Here is a 19566-nt window from a genome sequence, read left to right on the forward strand (position 1 = left end):
TCCCAGTGAGGCTGCTAGCTAGGAAAGGGTTTCCCCATTGTGGCTGCTAGCTAGCTAGGACAGGGTTTCCCATTGAGGCTGTTAGCTAGCTAGGACAGGGTTTCGCATTGAGGCTGCCAGCTAGCTAGGACAGGGCTTCCCAGTGAGGCTGCTAACTAGCTAGGACAGGGTTTCCCAGTGAGGCTGCTAGCTAGGAAAGGGTTTCCCCATTGTGGCTGCTAGCTAGCTAGGACAGGGTTTCACATTGAGGCTGTTAGCTAGCTAGGACAGGGTTTCGCATTGAGGCTGCCAGCTAGCTAGGACAGGGTTTCCCATTGAGGCTACCAGTTAGCTAGGACAGGGTTTCCCATTGAGGCTGCTAACTAGCTAGGACAGGGTTTCCCATTGAGGCTGCTAGCTAGCTAGGACAGGGTTTCCCATTGAGGCTGCTAGCTAGCTAGGACAGGGTTTCCCATTGAGGCTGCTAGCTAGCTGGGACAGAGTTTCGCATTGAGGTGTTAGTTAGGACAGGGTTTGAGGGAAAACAGCGCTCAGAATGCGGGGCCGAAGGACACTGTGTACCGGTGTCGCCTAGCTAGCAGCCTCCTTCGGTGGGGTTTTTCGGTGGGTGGCATCACGTTACCGCCACTTACTGTGCCGGAGTGGGCAAGACAGCGCCAGCCTCCTCAATGGCAGTGGGCGCGGCATATAGTAAGTGATACCGAATGTCGTGGGAGTGGCATGTAACAACCGTTATTGAACTGGACTGGTACCAGAGACGGAAGAGGAAGCGAGACACCCCACTAGCGGTTCAATGCAAATCAATTAATTAAGTAGACCAGACCCAGCCAGGTACTATTGCATTGGTGTCTAGGGGATACACACCGCGTTAAGTAGACCGGAATTTGTTTTTATTATTACGGTAAACAGCCTAAATACACAGCAGAATTAACTACCTTCATATATCCACCATCTTTGCTGGTACAAGCAATGTCAGTGTTGTGAGCTAACTAGCTAAAAGTCTTCAATTTCAGTCTCCGAGTCGTACGACACTTTATAGTAATGCATACAAATAAATTGCAATGCATTCAGCGAGAGACTCGCTAGCTATCTGAAAAAAATAGGACGGGATAAATTTAGCTAACAATTTAATTAACTAGCTGCAGATCTCAGCTAGCAAGGTCAACAACTAGCTAACTTTTCTTATATGAACTCCTCACGTACCTGTGACAGTACCTAATACAACGTCAGGTTCCATACTGAGTCTGAAATTAATTGGGATGTTCTATTTGAGCAGATGCACAAGTGTATTCTTTAAGAAGCAACTTGTCAGCCAAGGATGTTTTGAATTCGACAACTCACGTGACCCTATTCCGTGCACGCGCATGTGATTCCTTCAAACGAGTTGTCGAAAATGTACATTCTCTGTGTGTAGACTATTACTTCTGTGGTATATTGGCGATTACACAATTTAATGTGCATCCCACCACATACTATGCGGGATGGTAACAGGATCCCCCCCCAAAACTGAACTACCAAAATAAATACACTTTTGTTAAAAATAAAAAAATAAACTGACCTGATCCCTACACAGGCTCACCGGGAACATGAAAGGGCGGGTCTTCCGGCGCCAGTACGCCTTCCGATGTAAAATCCTTGTGTGCCAAAAACTTTTCTGCTGCTGCTACAGTAATGTCTAGTTTCTTAGACTTCTTTAAGACTTGTGCTGTACAGTATATACTGTAACAATGAACGCAACAAAATCCACCTTTAACACACATGGTATCTTTTATCTGGCAGCAAACATTTACTACAGTTTTGCCACCAATTTCCATCACCCTTACAGTGGCTTGCGGAACTATTCACCCCCTTGGTATTTTTCCTATTTTGTTGCCTTACAACCTGGAATTAAAATGGATTTTGGGAGGGTTTGTATCATTTGATATACACAACATGCCTACCACTTTGAAGATGCTAAATATTTTTTATCATTAAACAAACAAGAAATAAGACAAAAAAACAGAACTTGAGCGTGCATAACTATTCACCTCCCACAAAGTCAATACTTTGTAGAGCCACGTTTTGTAGCAATTACTGCTGCATGTCTCTTGGGGTATGCCTCTATAAGCTTGGAATATCTCGCCACCGAGATTTTTGCTCATTCTTCTAGGCAAAACTGCTCCCGCTCCTTCAAGTTGGATGGGTTCTGCTGATTTACAGCAATCTTTAAGTCGTACCACAGATTCTCAATTGGATTGAGGTCTGGGCTTTGACTAGGCCATTCCAAGACATTTAAATGTTTCCCCTTAAACCACTCGAGTGTTACTTTAGCAGTATGCTTAGGGTCATTGTCCTGCTGGATGATGAACCTCCATCCTAGTCTCAAATCTCTGGAAAACTGAAACAGGTTTCCCTCAAGAATTTCCCTGTATTTAGCACCATGCATCATTCCTTCAATTCTGACCAGTTTCCCAGTCTGACCAGAGTACCTTCTTCCATATGTTTGGGGAGTCTCCCACATGCCTTTTGGAGAACACCAAACATGTTTGCTTATTTTGTTCTTTAAGCAAGGGCTTTTTTCTGGCCACTCTTCCATAAAGCCCAGCTCTGTGGAGTGTACGGCTTAAAGTGGTCCTATGGACAGATACTCCGATCTCCGCTGTGGAGCTTTGTAGCTCCTTCAGGGTTATCTTTGGTCTCTTTGTTGCCTCTCTGAGTAATGCCCTCTTTGCCTGGTCCGTGAGTTTTGGTGGGCGGCCCTCTCTTGGCAGGTTTGTTGTGGTGCCATATTCTTTCAATTTTTTAATAATGGATTTAATGGTGCTCTGTGGGATGTTCAAAGTTTCTGATATTTTTTTATAACCCAACCCTGATCTGTACTTCTCCACAACTTTGTCCCTGACCTGTTTGGCAAGCTCCTTGGTCTTCATAATGCTGCTTGCTTAGTGGTGTTGCAGACTCTAGGGCCTTTCAGACAAGTGTATATATACTGAGATCATGTGACAGATTATGTGACACTTAAATAAAGTCCACCTGTGTGCAATCTAACTAATTATGTGACTTCTGAAGGTAATTGGTTGCACCAGATCTTATTCAGGGACTTCATAGCAAAAGGGGTGAATACAAATGAACGCACCACTTTTAATTTTTTTATTTTTTTTGTAACTTTTGAAACAAGTTATTTTTTTCATTTCACTTCACCAATTTGGACTATTTTGTATGTCCATTACATGAAATCCAAATAAAAATCAATTAAAAATTACAGGTTGTAATGCAACAAAATAGGAAAAATGCCAAGACACCAACTCAGTTGAAAACCGATCAGTTGAGCACAAAATGGGAGGGGCATCGACCTGGATCCGACCGGGAGAAACAGTGGATGTCAGACCAGAGGGGAGAGACGTCAAAGCCCTGTTTTTGTTGTTTGGGGACAGGACATTCACAGCAGACCTGCCGTTACAAGGAGTTTCAATGCAGAGCGTGGCAGAAGACTGGACATCTTGAAAGGGCTTGCAGGGGGAGCGCATCTGCGGGGAACAGCACGTTTTCTAAGCAACGCTCTCAAACAGCGCACTCTAATCCAGTGAAGGGGACAGGCTACTTGACAACAGATCAAGTTGAGGAGGCAGAACTGCTATTGCCTAAAGGCTCCAGCACAGTCAGAAATCACCAGTCAGAAAAGGACTTGGGACTTTTTACTGTGTGAAACCTTACATGGTCATGGTGACATGTAACGGGAAAAGATAAAGATGGAGATAGATACTGGTACTGCCATGTCTATTATCTCAGAGAAGCTGTACAACAGCAGATTTAAGAAGCATAAACTGTGATGTTTTGAGAACTTACTCAGCTCAGCCGATTCAGTTATTGGGACAGCTTGAGGTTAAAGTGAAATGTGGTGCTCAGATGTTACCACTACCTCTATTAGTGTCAAAAGGGAAGGGTCCTACGCTAATGGGGAGGAACTGGATTCAGCACCTCAAATTAGATTGGTCAAGAGTGAACCATGTGTCAGACCCAGTTGCCAGCTGTGTGATAAATATGCTGAGGTGTTTAGTGGTGAACTGGGTGTGGTAAAGGGAGTTAAGCCAAAATTCAAGTGTCAGAGAAAGCTGTTCCAAAGTTTTGTAAGGCTTGACCTGTGCCTTATGCACTCAGAGAGGCAGTAGACAAACAGCTTATAGAGCTAGAAAAACAAGGAGTGATCACACCCATAGAATACAGTGAATGGGCAGCACCTATAGTTTGCGTTCTAAAGACAAACGGGGGTGTCAGAATATGTCATGATTACAAGGTGACTGTAAATGCATGGGTGGATGTGGACCAGTACCCCTTACCAAAGACCCAGGACTCGTTTGCTACTTTAACCGGGAGTAAACAGTTCACAAAGTTAGAACTTACACAGGCCTACCAGCAAGTGGAGGTAGATCAAGAGTCAAAGCATTTCCTGACTATAAACACGTTGAAGGGTTTTTACCAGATTAATAGACTGCCTTATGGAGTATCAAGCGTTCCAGGTGTATTCCAATGTATTATAGACCAGGTCTTACAGGGTTTACCTGGGGTTGTGTGCTTTCTAGATGACATTATCACAGGGAAATTGGCAGACGACCACTTACAGAACTTTAAAGCAGTGTTAAAGAGGCTGCAAGAGCATGGGTTAAGAGTAAACAGGGACAAGTATGCATTTTTTCAGTCGTGTCACTTACTTAGGTCACAGGATAGACGAACAGGGGCTACATCCAGTGCAGGACAAGACTGAAGCCATAGCAAAGACTCCAGTGCCAACTAACGTGACAGAGCTCAGAGCATATCTAGCTTTACTTACCTACTATGGCAATGTCATGGGGGGGCAGAGAGAAATCCAAACTATCGAGTGTCATTTTTAGATGTACTTCCCATTTTAGCTAAGGACATAGCCAGGGAAACTACCAAGGACAAGGGTTTGGCAAAAGTGAAGCACTTCACACTTACAGGGTGGCCTAACCATGTTACTGATCCTGAACGAAAGCCTTGTTGGGTGAGAAGGGATGAGCTCACTGTAGAAAGTGATTGTGTGTTACGGGGTATGAGAGCGGTGGTGAAGGCTACTCTACAGAGGTACCTACTGAAGGAGCTACATGAAAACCACGGGGGCATGGTCAAAATGAAAGCTCTTTCAAGGAGTCACTTTTGGAGGCCCAGGTTAGACTCAGACATAGAAGACATGGTAAGGAGATGCCAGGTGTGTCAGTCTAATAGACATATGCCGAACCTTGCACCAGTGCATCCTTGGAAATGGCCTGAGAGGCCCTGGCAGCGCATCCATATAAACTCAGCAAAAAAAGAAACGTCCTCTCACTGTCAACTGCGTTTATTTTCAGCAAACTTAACATGTGTAAATATTTGTATGAACATAAGATTCAACAACTGAGACATAAACTGAACAAGTTCCACAGACGTGACTAACAGAAATGGAATAATGTGTCCCTGAACAAAGGGGGGTCAAAATCAAAAGTAACAGTCAGTATCTGGTGTGGCCACCAGCTGCATTAAGTACTGCAGTGCATCTCCTCCTCATGGACTGCACCAGATTTGCCAGTTCCTGCTGTGAGATGTTACCCCACTCTTCCACCAAGGCACCTGCAAGTTCCTGGACATTTCTGGGGGGGGAATGGCCCTAACCCTCACCCTCTGATCCAACAGGTCCCAGACGTGCTCAATGGGATTGAGATCCGGGCTCATCGCTGGCCATGGCAGCACTGACATTCCTGTCTTGCAGGAAATCACGTACAGAACGAGCAGTATGGCTGGTGGCATTGTCATGCTAGAATGTCATGTCAGGATGAGCCTGCAGGAAGGGTACCACATGAGGGAGGAGGATGTCTTCCCTGTAACGCACAGCGTTGAGATTGGCTGCAATGACAACAAGCTCAGTCCGATGATGCTGTGACACACTGCCCCAGACCACGACGGACCCTCCACCTCCAAATCGATCCCACTCCAGAGTACAGGCCTCGGTGTAACGCTCATTACTTTCGACGATAAACGAGATTCCGACCATCACCTGCTGGTGAGACAAAACCGCGACTCGTCAGTGAAGAGAACTTTTTGCTAGTCCTGTCTGGTCCAGCGACGGTGGGTTTGTGCCGATAGGCGACGTTGTTGCCGGTGATGTCTGGTGAAGACCTGCCTTACAACAGGCCTACAAGCCCTCAGTCCAGCCTCTCTCAGCCTATTGCGGGCAGTCTGAGCACTGATGGAGGGATTGTGTGATCCTGGTGTAACTCTGGCAGTTGTTGTTGCCATCCTGTACCTGTCCCGCAGGTGTGATGTTCGGATGTACCGATCCTGTGCAGGTGTTGTTACACGTGGTCTGCCACTGCGAGGACAATCAGCTGTCTGTCCTGTAGCGCTGTCTTAGGCGTCTCACAGTACGGACATTGCAATTTATTGCCCTGGCCACATCTGCAGTCCTCATGTCTCCTTGCAGCATGCCTAAGGCACGTTCACGCAGATGAGCAGGGGCCCTGGGCATCTTTCTTTTGGTGTTATTCCAGAGTCAGTAGAAAGGCCTCTTTAGTGTCCTAAGTTTTCATAACTGTGACATTAATTGCCTACTGTCTGTAAGCTGTTAGTGTCTTAACGACCGTTCCACAGGTGCATGTTCATTAATTGTTTGTGGTTCATTGAACAAGCATGGGAAACAGTGTTTAAACCTTTACAATGAAGATCTGTGAAGTTATTTGGATTTTTATGAATTATCTTTGAAAGACTGGGTCCTGAAAAAGGGACGTTTCTTTTTTTGCTGAGTTTAGATTTTGCTCAAAAGGGAAAGCACCAGTTCTTAGTAGTTACGGATGCATACTCACGCTGGCCAGAAGTAAAGTGTATGAGTAATACTTCAGCTACAGCCACGGTAGAGACACTCCGGGGAATGTTATCAGCCTACGGGTTAGTTGAGGAGTGTGTTTCAGACAATGGGCCACAGCTGGTGTTAAAAGAGATGGAGACATTCTTCCAGTTGAATGGGGTGAAACACATCAAGTCAACTCCGTATCATGCGGCTTCAAATGGCGCAGCAGAGCGACTTGTACAGAAATCTAAAACAGGCTCTAGAAAAGGACAAGTCATCAGGACAGTCTGTACAGCATAGTGTGGACAACATTCTGTTTGCCTACAGGAATACGCCACATGCCACAACTGGAAAAATTCCAGCAGAGTTGTTCCTAAAATGACAGGTTAGAACGAGGTTATCACTGGTTAAACACAGTTTTTAAGCTGACATGCAGTCTAAGATACAGGACAAGGGGGTCGGCAAGCGTCTTTGTTTTTTTCATTCAGAACAAACAGTGCTTGTCCGAGATTACCAGGGAGGAGAGAGGGAGAAATGGATACCCGGGTTTGTGAATAGGGTACTTGGTCCTGTAACCTACTTAGTGCAGACTGAGGGAAAATTGTGTAAGAAGCATGTGGATCAAATGATGATGCAACACAATGAAAGAGAAGACCTGAATGTGTCAGAGTGGAACATTTCTGATTGGGACCAGGGAACAACGACTGTGACAGGCATGCATACAGAGACACAGATTGTGCCAGGCTGTGTGCCTGAGGGCCCTAAGCGTAATGAGAGGCCAAAAAGGGTCAGAAGGCCTCCGGACCAATTGGATCTGTTAACAGGTTGTATATGAGTTGATAAGTGAAAAACTGTTTTGGAAAACTCATGATGTTCATCAAGGATGTTTTCAAAGGAAGTGAGAATTTCCAGGGAGGAGTGTGGTGTATTGAGAAATGTATTATGTGTTAATGAGTTTAGATGTAAAATGGTTGCAAATAGCCAATGGGATTTGAATGCAGGTGTTGAGTTATTTGAATTAACAAATGATAATGGGGTTTCCGTTCCTGCATTGAAGTGATTTGATTACGAGATGCAAGGTCGGTAAAAGTTCAATGATGCACAGTGCCTTGCAAAAGTGTTCACCCACTTGGTGTTTTTCCTATTTTTGTTGCATTACAACCTGCAATTTTAAATGAATTTTTATTTGGATTTCATGTAATGGACTTACAAAATAGTCCAAATTGGTGAAGTGAAATGAAAAATATTACCTGTTTAAAAAAATTCTACAAAATATAACATTGAAAAGTGGTGCATGCATATGTTTTCACCCCTTTTGCTATGAAGCCCCTAAATAAGATCTGGTTCAACCAATTACCTTCAGAAGTCACATAAGTTAGATTGCACACAGGTGGACTTTATTTAAGTGTCACATGATCTGTCACATGATCTCAGTATATATACACCTGTTTGAAAGGCCCCAGAGTCTACAAAACCACAAGCAAGGGGCACCACCAAGCAAGCAGCACTATGAAGACCAAGGAGCTCTCCAAACAGGTCAGGGACAAAGTTGTGGAGAAGTACAGATCAGGGTTGCATTATAAAAAAATATACGAAACTTTGAACATCCCACGGAGCACCATTAAATACATTTTTTTTTAATTGAAAGAATATGGCACCACAACAAACCTGCCAAGAGAGGGCCGCCCACCAAAACTCATGGACCAGGCAAGGAGGGCATTCATCAGAGAGGCAACAAAGAGACCAAAGATAACCCCGAAGGAGCTGCAAAGCTCCATAGCGGCGATTGGAGTATCTGTCCATAGGACCACTTCAAGCCGTACACTCCACAGAGCTGGGCTTTACGGAAGAGTGGCCAGAAAAAAATAAGCAAACATGTTTGGTGTTCATCAAAAGGCATGTGGGAGACTCCCCAAACATATGGTAGAAGGAACTCTGGTCAGATGAGACTAAAATTGAGCTTTTTGGCAATCAAGGAAAACGCTATGTCTGGTGCAAACCCAACACCTCTCCTCACCCCGGGAACACCATCCCCACAGTGAAGCATGGTGGTGGCAGCATCATGCTGTGGGGATATTTTTCATCGGCAGGGACTGGGAAGCTGGTCAGAATTGAAGGAATAATGCATGGCACTAAATGCAGGGAAATTCTCTAGGGAAACTGGTTTCAGTCTTCCAGAGATTTGAGACTTGGACGGAGGTTCACCTTCCAGCAGGACAATGACCCTAAGCATACTGCTAAAGCAACAGTCGAGTGGTTTAAGGGGAAACATTTAAATGTCTTGGAATGGCCTAGTCAAAGCCCAGACCTCAATCCAATTGAGAATCTGTGGTATGACTTAAAGATTGCTGTACATCAGCAGAACCCATCCAACTTGAAGGAGCTGGAGCAGTTTTGCATTGAAGAATGAGCAAAAATCTCGGTGGCGAGATATACCAAGCTTATAGAGGCATACCCCAAGAGACATGCAGCAGTAATTGCTACAAAAGGTGGCTCTACAAAGTATTGACTTTGTGGGAGGTGAATAGTTATGCACGCTCAAGTTCTGTTTTTTTGTCTTATTTCTTGTTTGTTTCATGATAAAAAATATTTAGCATCTTCAAAGTGGTAGGCATGTTGTGTATATCAAATGATACAAACCCTCCCAAAATCCATTTTAATTCCAGGTTGTAAGGCAACAAAATAGGAAAAATGTCAAGGGGGTGAATACTTAAGCAAGCCACTGTATTGGAGAGTTGGGCCAAAGACACTGTATAGAGTAGTCGACTGTAATGTGTTAAGGTGAACATTAAATAAATCTGTTCCGTTTTTTATAAGTACGCTTTGGAGTTTTCAGTAAAAGATCCTAGCATCTTAGGATGCAACAAACCACACCAGGAATTATCTTCAGGTATTCAACCTGAACACCCGTCGTCACCCCTGAGATGACTCCTTTGACGGGTGCTCTACTCCGATGTTCAAACCATAAAACCTCTGTTGTCCGGATTCTTTTGAGGCCCACTGCTGTCTTCTTCTGCTTGTCAGAAATACAATTAATCAAAATAAAACCACTACTGGTCACTGACAGACTCCACTTTTCCAAGCACATACTTCCCCATTTGACACCTCAAACGGTTTCCCATCCTTACCACAGATAACGTTAGACCAATGAGAATTAGAGCATCTTTGTCCTTACTCAACAACCGCATCCCAACAAGAAGCGATTCATTATTTACACACGTATCCTCCACTCCAATTACTTGAACATATAGGCCTATTTGTTGTGCATGGTCCCTAATTTATAAACCTGAGATTTCTCAAAGAAGTTTTGCCAAAACATATACTGAACAAAAATATAAATGCAACATTTTCAACAATTTTACTGAGTTACAGTTCATATAAGGACATGAGTTAATTGAAATGCATTCATTAGGCCCTGATCCAGGGGTGCAACTTTTTTTCCACATTCTGAAATTGCATCTTTGTCCCCCGCCAGTTTTATCATGCTGATGTGATACAAAACGAGGCAACGGTGTGCTTTAGGACCATGCGGACGCCTCCGAGAGAAATGCTGATTTACAGGGATGTAAACAAATTTATGAGTATGGCAAAAATTATGTTATTTCAGCTGATGAAACATGTTTACATTTTTGTTCAGTATATTTGCACATGACACTATTTGTTGGATTGGGTGGCTGGTAGCCTAGTGGTTAGAGCATTGGGACAGTAACCGGAAGATTGCTGGATGAATCCCCGAGATGACAAGGTAAAAATATGTCATTCTGCCCCTGAGCATGGCAGTCAATGGGAGACACAACTCCCATTACATTGACTCCAATCAATGTAAAAAAAAATATGGTCTGTGTTTTAGGAGGGGCGGACATACCATTAGGCAGCAAAGGCGATCACACCATCAGGGGGCTTCGTGAACTTGGCATTATTTTGTTTAATAATACATTATTTCTTGTGGCAAATGGATCAGTTTTCCTTTTAGCTCCAGCTTTTAAACGGTAGGGGCTATAATGACCCCGTGCCAGAAAGCTAATACTCTCAGGGACACGCACGTATTCTAAGACGCTCACAAGCAATGTAGGACACGCTAGAAGGGACTGTGACAACACTGCAGAAGGTGTAAAGTAACTAATAAACAATATATGGGCTGGGCATCTGCCTGTGGCCTCCAAATCACTAAAATACAATTTATGCTCTGCTCAGCGAAGCACAATAAATATGAATGTCCCGACTTCTTCAGAAGCCATATCACCGTAAATGCTGCATGCAGACTCCAGATTGACCATGCAGCGCCTTGTTTTCATTCAACAAAGATGGTTGTCATAAATGTTGCAGGATTTTCTAATATAAGGAGCAGCTATTCATATACAACTGTTATTTTGTGTCTTCTTATAAAGCAATTTTAGACATTGCAATGCCTTTAATATATAAACACTTTTTTACACGTTTAACCAAAGTTACATAGAGGCCCGTTGGTTCGTCAAGCTGTTCTAAGGTCCGTTTTTTATTTTACCCCCTGTTGCTAAAGGTGGTCTTGGCGAGTGTAAACTGATCCTAAATCTATAAAAGAAACCGGAAGACTTAGCAGTAAATGACGCGATGACGTCATGAACAGTTCGCGCGTTCAGGGATACATTTCGCGCCACAGACGCAACACTGGCACTCTAGAAGTTAGATTGTCCTCGCTGAGTTATAACATACATTTTCACCCTACATAGCTATAAACTCCGCTTCAACATGGCTAACATGCTGACAAAAGGAGCGATAGAGGTAGGTGGTGACATTTTATGACATCCCAGAAAACATGCAAACAAAGTGTTCCCAGGATTGAGGAAGATGGTTTTCAGACGGGGACTGTCTGCACTGAGTGTTGACTTGCTGCTTTGTAGAACTAGCCACAATGCTAACTTACGTTAACTAGCGTCTATATATATTTTTAATCTGTCTCAAGCTGTGTTCTACTCTTTCAACAGGCCCTAACCAAAGGCTCGAATGATGTACAAAACCCCATACTTCAATTAGTGGTGAGTATGAATGGATGTGGAAGTAGCTAGCTAACGTTAGCTAGCTAACTTTAGCGAACTTGTTAGTTGGCCAAGTTAATAGGGCCAACTGTTGAAGAATGACTACAGGCATTGTCAACAATGAACTAACTTGGACAGTATGGACATACAACATTTAAGACAAGGATATTCTCCAAGATGGTAATACAGATTTCGACCACTGCTAGATTTTTGTCGACATTGACCAAGATAATTACGACCGCACTCCTGTATTCATATTCTTTCAGAACATCCGGAAAATTGATGGAGGCAGTGGACCAGCCCGCTTTCGTCTGATGATGAGTGATGGACAGCACTCAATGTCCTGTGAGTAGAACTATTCCAAATCCACCCCACCACCTGTTCAAAGTACACACAGAAATGGTTGTAGGGCAGGAGGCAGGTGACCATTACAGGTGGCACATTTTTATTATTATTATTTATTTATTTCACCTTTATTTAACCAGGTAGGCTAGTTGAAAACAAGTTCTCATTTACAACTCCAACCTGGCCAAGATAAAGCAAAGCAGTGCGACACAAACAACAACACAGAGTCACACATGAAATAAACAAACATACAGTCAATAACACAATAGAAAACGTATATTTACAGTGTGTGCAAATGAGGTGAGGTAAGGCAATAAATGGGCCATAGTGCCAAAATAATTACAATCTAGCAATTAAACACTGGAGTGATAGATGTGCAGAAGATGAATGTGCAAGTAGAGATACTGGGGTGCAAAGGAACAAAAATAAATAACAGTTTGGGGATGAGGTTAGATGGGCTATGTACAGGTGCAGTGATCTGTGAGCTGCTCTGACAGCTGGTGCTTAAAGTTAGTGAGTGAGATATGAGTCTCCAGCTTCAGTGATTTATATATATATATATTTTTGCAATTCTTTCCAGTCATTGGCAGCAGAGAACTGGAAGGATAGGTGGCCATAGAGGAATTGGCTTTGGGGGTGGCCAGTGAAATATACCTGCTGGAGCGCGTGCTACGGGTGGGTGCTGCTATGGTGACCAGTGAGCTGAGATAAGGCGGGGCTTTACCTAGCAAAGACTTATAGATGACCTGGAGCCAGTGGGGTTGGCGATGAATATGAAGCGAGCTAAACATGCATACATACATAGCATTGCTTTGTGGTAAAGGCATGCAAAGAAAACTAACGTTTTCTGTTTGGATACTATATGCCAGTATTTTTAATTAATTCATGGTTCAAATTATATTGGATATATATATATATATATATATATGTCAAGGTATCAGTTTAAATTAAAGTCAAGGATATTCTTAATGGAGATGTTAGAGACCTGCCAAATGAAGCTGTTGAGAAACTGCACCCCGTTGTTGTAAATCCATAGTGCAATCCAGTCGTAATCTGAATTACACCAGGAGCTAGACTTCAAAGACAACAGGGTAAATCAAAAGTGGTTTTAGTCTTTTTCCATAGTCTCACCCTGAAAATATCAAGGTAAATCGCAGACCTAAGAAACAGGGGCACTTTGGAGTGCTTTGTGCTGTGAATGTGATTTATGCTGTGGATTGCCTGGGGCAAACCAGCAGGAGGTAGTCAGGATTCAGTAAAAGGAATAGAGAGCTGCAAGTCATCATAGAAAAAAAACATTAATCAATTTCTTCCTTTTAATTTGGCATAGTTTAAGAAGTATTGTGGTAACATAGTCATGAAATAATAAGACCTATTAAGGAACATATTTTTGGGATCAAAATCTTTCCTCATCCCAGACTAGACTGAGCTGCAATTGGCTCTGTTCCATGTTTACTACCAAGGATCGCATGTTGTTTGTATCTGTCAGTGGTGAGGGTTTAGTTGGTCGATGCATATCATCAGCTCTCATAGACAAAGACAGACTAACACAAGCAATGGGCGTGTGCAGTGGGTGGCCACCCTCTACTGCACTGCCGATGTTTGTGTTGGTCTGTCTTGTCTCTAACATCTCTATCCCTCCTGTAGCGTTCATGCTCTCCACCCAGCTCAACCCAATGGCTGAGGACAACCGACTAGCCCCAAACTGTATCTGTCAGCTGAAGAGGAACGTGACTAATGTCTTAAAGGATGGACGGTATGTTGCTTCTATCTTTTGATCTTTTCATGTTTTCCTGCCTACAGAATGACTAACCCTTTTCTTTCCATTTCTATTGGAAACATGGGTTAGGATCAGTTAGGATCACCACTTTGTTTTAAGAATGTGAAATGTCAGAATAATAGTAGAGAGTGATTTATTTAATTTTATTTCTTTCATCACATTCCCAGTGGGTCAGAAGTTTACATACACTCAATTAGTATTTGGTAGCATTGCCTTTAACTTGGGTCAAACGTTTCAGGTAGCCTTCCACAAGCTTCCCACAGTAATTTGGGTGAATTTTGGCCCATTTCTCCTGACAGAGCTGGTGTAACTGAGTCAGGTTTGTAGGCCTCCTTGCTCGCACACGCTTTTTCAATTCTTCCCACAGATTTTCTATAGGATTGAGGTCAGGGCTTTGATGGCCACTCCAATACCTTCACTTTGTTGTCCTTAAGCCATTTTACCACAACTTTGGAAGTATGCTTGAGGTCATTGTCCATTTGGAAGACCCATTTGTGACCAAGCTTTAACTTCCTGACTGTTGTCTTGATGTTGCTTCAATATATCCACATCATTTTCCTACCTCATGATTCCATCTATTTTGTGAAGTGCACCAGTCCCTCCTGCAGCAAAGCACCCCCACAACATGATGCTGCCACCCTCGTGTTTCACGGTTGGGATGGTGTTCTTCGGCTTGCAAGCCTCCCCCTTTTTGCTCCAAACATAACGATGGTCATTATGGCCAAACAGTTCTATTTTTGTTTAATCAGATCAGAGGACATTTCTCCAAGAAGTACGATCTTTGTCTCCATGTGCAGTTGCAAACCGTAGTCTGGCTTTTTTCATGGCGGTTTTGGAGCAGTAGCTTTTTCCTTGCTCAGCGGCCTTTCAGGTTATGTCGATATAGGACTCGTTTTACTGTGGATATAGATACTTTTGTACCTGTTTCCTCCAGCATCTTCACAAGGTCCTTTGCTGTTGTTCTGGGATTGATTTGCACTTTTCGCACCAAAGTACGTTCATCTCTAGGAGACAGACCGCGTCTCCTTCCTGAGCCGTATGACAGCTATAGTTGCGTACTATTGTTTGAACAGATGAACGTGGTACCTTCAGGCGTTTGGATATTGCTCCCAAGGATGAACCAGACTTGTGGAGGTCTACCATTCTTCTTCTGAGGTCTTGGCTGATTTCTTTTGATTTTTCCCATGATGTCAAGCAAAGAGGCACAGAGTTTGAAGGTAGGCCTTGAAATACATCCACAAGTACACCTCCAATTTACTCAAATGATGTCAATCAGAAGCTTCTAAAGCCATGACATTTTCTGGAATTTTCCAAGCTGTTTAAAGGCACAGTCAACTTGGTGTATGTAAACTTCTGACCCACTGCAATTGTGATACAGTGAAATAATCTGTCTGTAAACAGGTGTTGGAAAAATTACTTGTGTCATGCACAAAGTAGATGTCATAACCGACTTGCAAAAACTATAGTTTGTTAACAATACACTTAGGTTGGAGTTATTAAAACCAATTTTTTACCCACTCCACAAATGTATGTAATCTTCTGACTTCAACGGGGGGGGGGGGGGGGGGGGGGGGGGGGGGGGGGGGGGGGGGGGGGGGGGGGGGGGGGGGGGGGGGGGGGGTGTGTGTGTGTGTGTGTGTGTGTGTGTGTGTGTGTGTGTGTGTGTGTGTGTGTGTAAACATATATATATATATATATATATACTCACACAACTATATATCTCTATCTATATAGATAGATAGATAGAGAGATATATATATATATATATATATATATATATATACTCACACAACTATATATATAGATAGAGATATATATATAGAGATAGATAGATATATATATCTATCTATCTATCTCTATCTCTTTGGAATATTATTTACAAAGCAGTTGTTAATCTGTTTTTCTTTTCAGGCGTGTGGTGGTCATATTGGACATGGAGGTGGTGAAGTCTGCTGATGAGGTAGCTGGAAAGATCGGAGAGCCCCAGCCTTACGTGGAAGGCGAGTCTTCAGCCCATACTGCATTTCTAACCATCACCATATCATACAGCTTAGGGGGATAGAAGTTGAACAAATGTTTGAATCCAGACATGGATATAGCCTGCCATGTTGAATGTGCACTTTACTTGTTTTGACCTTTCACTTCCTCATCTCCCTTGCAGGTCAGAGTAAAGCCCCACAGTCAGCCCCTAATCCCTCAGTCCACCCCCTGCCGCCCCAGAATGGAATTGATGGTATACAACTTCAGATCACTCACTTTGCTTTTAAATCTGTCTTTTCACATCATGTACCAGGAGTTGAATTGAGAGGTTGGGTCATTAATGGATTGTTTTCTCAAGATAAATTCCTAATGTTTTGTCACTATATATATGTATTTAAAATGATTTAGAAGGTTACAAAACATTTCAATATAAGTTATTTTCTTTCAGTTTACAGTAGATGGCAGCATTTATGCAAAACGGACAAATGTTGGTTAAAATCCTCAGATCTACTGAACATGACACTGCTGCTGTTTTTGTCAGAAGGCTTAGCTAATTAACATTTGCCTCTTGGGTATATGCAGTCATCTGTAACATACTTATCTTACTAAGATGGTAGTTGACCCATGTGATACTGATAAACACAAAATATTAGGTCTATGTTCGGTCTCTTTGTTGCAAATAAGCCAGTAAAATCAGTCTTGGAGAAAAGCTATGACACAGACATGCTGCTGGTGAACCATCTGTACTTCACACAGGTTATTATTTCCAGTAGTCCAGATGTCCTCGTCAGTCATCCAATTCAAAACCAAATTTATAGTCTATGATCTGAGTATACAGTAGTATTGATGGTTTTCAGCTCTTTCGACAGTTCCCTTTTCATGAGGTAATTAGGTAAGCACTTGGTTATAATTAGTACTGAAATAAAATGGTAATCATGCCATGATGAGAGATGGTACGTGATGGGTAGCCTAATTATCAATAATATGCTACTGTCATTGATTCCAAAATATACATATTTAGTTATTCTACTTTAATTTAGCATGTATTTTTACTAATGCTCCCTAAATAGGTCTAAGCGAAAGTGTGCAGGTAATTAAATTAATGCTTAATTCTAAACCCATCTCTTGTGACTGAATAACCATTTCTAATCATTGCACAGTACAAGTGTTTACCCAGTTATTTGATGAAAATATGCAGGGCTAAAGGAAACTTTTCTTAGTGCTAACCTACAGTATCATAAGGCATTTTGTGAACCATGACAGATGAACTCTTAGCCCAATCTACTGCTTCAGGAGCTTATATCATCTTGTGGTCCAGGTCATAGGTATTCATCCCACTAATCTGATGTCAGAGAATTGAAGTAGTGATGGTGAGCTGCATCCTCGTCAGCACAGTTATTATTGTTCAGTTGTGTGGCTGTGCTGCTGGATCTGGGGGCTTAATTACTAGAAATGCAGTGCTTGGCAAGTGGACTCTCTGAGCTGTAATCCAAAGTGTGAGACGCACACAAATCAAATGTGCAGCTAGCGCTTGTCCGGACAGAGAAACCTCAAAGTCAGGCTTCATGCACCAATTTCCTGTGGGAAGAGCAGCTTTGGTTTGTTATTTCACACTTATGTCTGCTTTGAGTCTGTGATATGTGAATCATCATATCTCTCACAGAAACATCTCATACTCACACAACTTAGTTTGTTTTGGGGGGGGTGTTGTCTCCTCTCCTACGATCCCAAATCTAGCACAATAAATCCACTACTCTTCCTGATTAAGTTTTTCTGTGATGCGAGACTACTTTCATGAAGTGAGATAATTACATTGATCAAGGAGTTGTGATCCAAAGAAATTAGATTTTTGAAATTCAGCCCTGATGAATTATGAATGTCTATTCTTTTGAGTTTGCCACTCCATCACTGCTCTCTTTATGCACCAATAATGCCTCTGTTCTCTTTTTAATTTCCCTATCTATCATAAGGCTCCATGAACAAAGGTCCCAGCAGAGAGTTTGGGGGGAAGAAGGGCATGCCTCCGTCTGCCATGCCCAGCACTCCTGGGGGATCCGCCAAAGTCGTGCCCATCGCCAGCCTCAACCCCTACCAGTCAAAGTGAGTGGTCTTCTTCTTATACCAGTCTATGGCTGAGTCCCACATGGCACCATATTTCTTATGTAGTGTACTACTTTAAAGTAGTGCACTATATAGGGAATAGGGTGCCTTTTGTGATGCAACCTATCACTTTGATGACCATCTCAAACAACATGGTCTCTTGAGTCATTATAATCCTGTTATACCATACTCTTTAGTCATATAACTGAATAATGACGGTGTGATGTGTTTGAGATTTATTCCATAGATAGTTGGTCAAGGTCTTTTCAAGGAAGAGATGTCCATCCAACAACTACATTAACATTGGTTATATTCTGTCAGGTGGACCATCCGAGCCCGTGTCACCAACAAGAGCGGCATCCGCACATGGAGCAACTCTCGTGGGGACGGCAAGCTGTTCTCTATGGAGATTGTGGATGAGAGTGTGAGTAAACGCTAACAAAAAGGGTTTCTCGTGTTGCCGTGTTGGATCGTGTGGAGCTAGTCCGTAGCTGACTGTGTTGTGTGTTGATGCAGGGAGAGATCAGAGTGACTGCCTTTACCCAGGAGGTGGACAAATTCTACAGCATCATCGAGACTGGCAAGGTGAGAGGAACTGCCTCCTATTAATGATGCTTATCCACCATATGTCTGTCACTTTGGCAGATTTGGGTCAACTGAGTAATCAATCTCAATGTGCTATTGCCAATACCTTTTGATTTGTGCAATCTGCTGAATTGGATATAATGATACAAATCTGAGATGAATGATTCTCTCCAAAATGAGTCACAAGACAGTAGCAACATGATCCTCTGCTTCAGATCCTCTGTTAGGCTTTATTTACCACCTACATCAGTATTCAGCTGAAGTGAATCCTGTGTCCAGATCTATTTTATATTTGAACCTTATTTGATCCATGTCCAGGTGTTCTACATCTCCAAGGGATCCTTGAAGATCGCCAACAAGCAGTACTCATCCCTGAAGAATGACTATGAGATGACCCTGAATGGAGAGTCCACCATCATCCCCTGTGAAGACACCCAGGACGTACCCATGGTGCAGTGCAACTTTGTCTCCATCGCCGACCTGCAGGCCCGAGAAAAGGACACCATTTTGGGTAAGGCACAGGTGTAGCAAAGGAGGAGCGAAGGGGATGGGTGGTCCAGGCAGGGCTGGCGGGGCATGATAACCGTCATTAATAACAGACGTAGCTTATTATTATTATTATCCTATCATAGGGATAGCTTCAATAGAGTGGTAGGGGAGGGGAGGGGAGAGGAATGCTATGGCAGCAGCGGGAAGCTGGTTGCGCTGGGGAGGTTGAGGTAATTCTAAGAGCAGATATAAAAGTCATTAATAACGCTGATGACAGTAATGGCCTGTGGCGCAGATTTACTTTGGGCCCTATGGCAGAGAGGAGAGAGAACTGGTAAAATGAGTTAGTAATAAGCCATTGTCAGCGTCCCAAATGGCACTCTATTCCCTATATAGTGCACTACTTTTGATCAGGGCCTATATTGTGCCGGTCAAAAGTAGTGCACAATGCAGGAAAT

The 19566-nt window shown here is 42.9% G+C and overlaps 1 protein-coding gene across 2 annotated transcripts in view; it reads left to right on the forward strand.

Annotated features, from left to right (window-relative positions):
* Positions 1 to 10372: 10372 nt before the first annotated feature.
* The window catches only part of rfa1 (Replication protein A 70 kDa DNA-binding subunit), a 44649-nt gene continuing 35455 nt past the window's right edge, over positions 10373 to 19566 (forward strand). The window contains exons 1-10 of one of the 2 annotated variants that reach the window (XM_014162782.3): positions 10373 to 10559; positions 11779 to 11829; positions 12096 to 12174; positions 13822 to 13930; positions 15866 to 15954; positions 16116 to 16187; positions 17905 to 18034; positions 18356 to 18458; positions 18551 to 18619; positions 18938 to 19130. In XM_014162782.3, the coding sequence (XP_014018257.1) occupies positions 10539 to 10559; positions 11779 to 11829; positions 12096 to 12174; positions 13822 to 13930; positions 15866 to 15954; positions 16116 to 16187; positions 17905 to 18034; positions 18356 to 18458; positions 18551 to 18619; positions 18938 to 19130 (916 nt within the window). In that variant the 5' untranslated portion in view covers positions 10373 to 10538. 2 annotated transcript variants of the gene reach the window in all.

This window comes from Salmo salar, chromosome 20 (genome assembly GCF_965601325.2).
Source record: "Salmo salar chromosome 20, fSalSal1, whole genome shotgun sequence".
Taxonomy (NCBI): domain Eukaryota; kingdom Metazoa; phylum Chordata; class Actinopteri; order Salmoniformes; family Salmonidae; genus Salmo; species Salmo salar.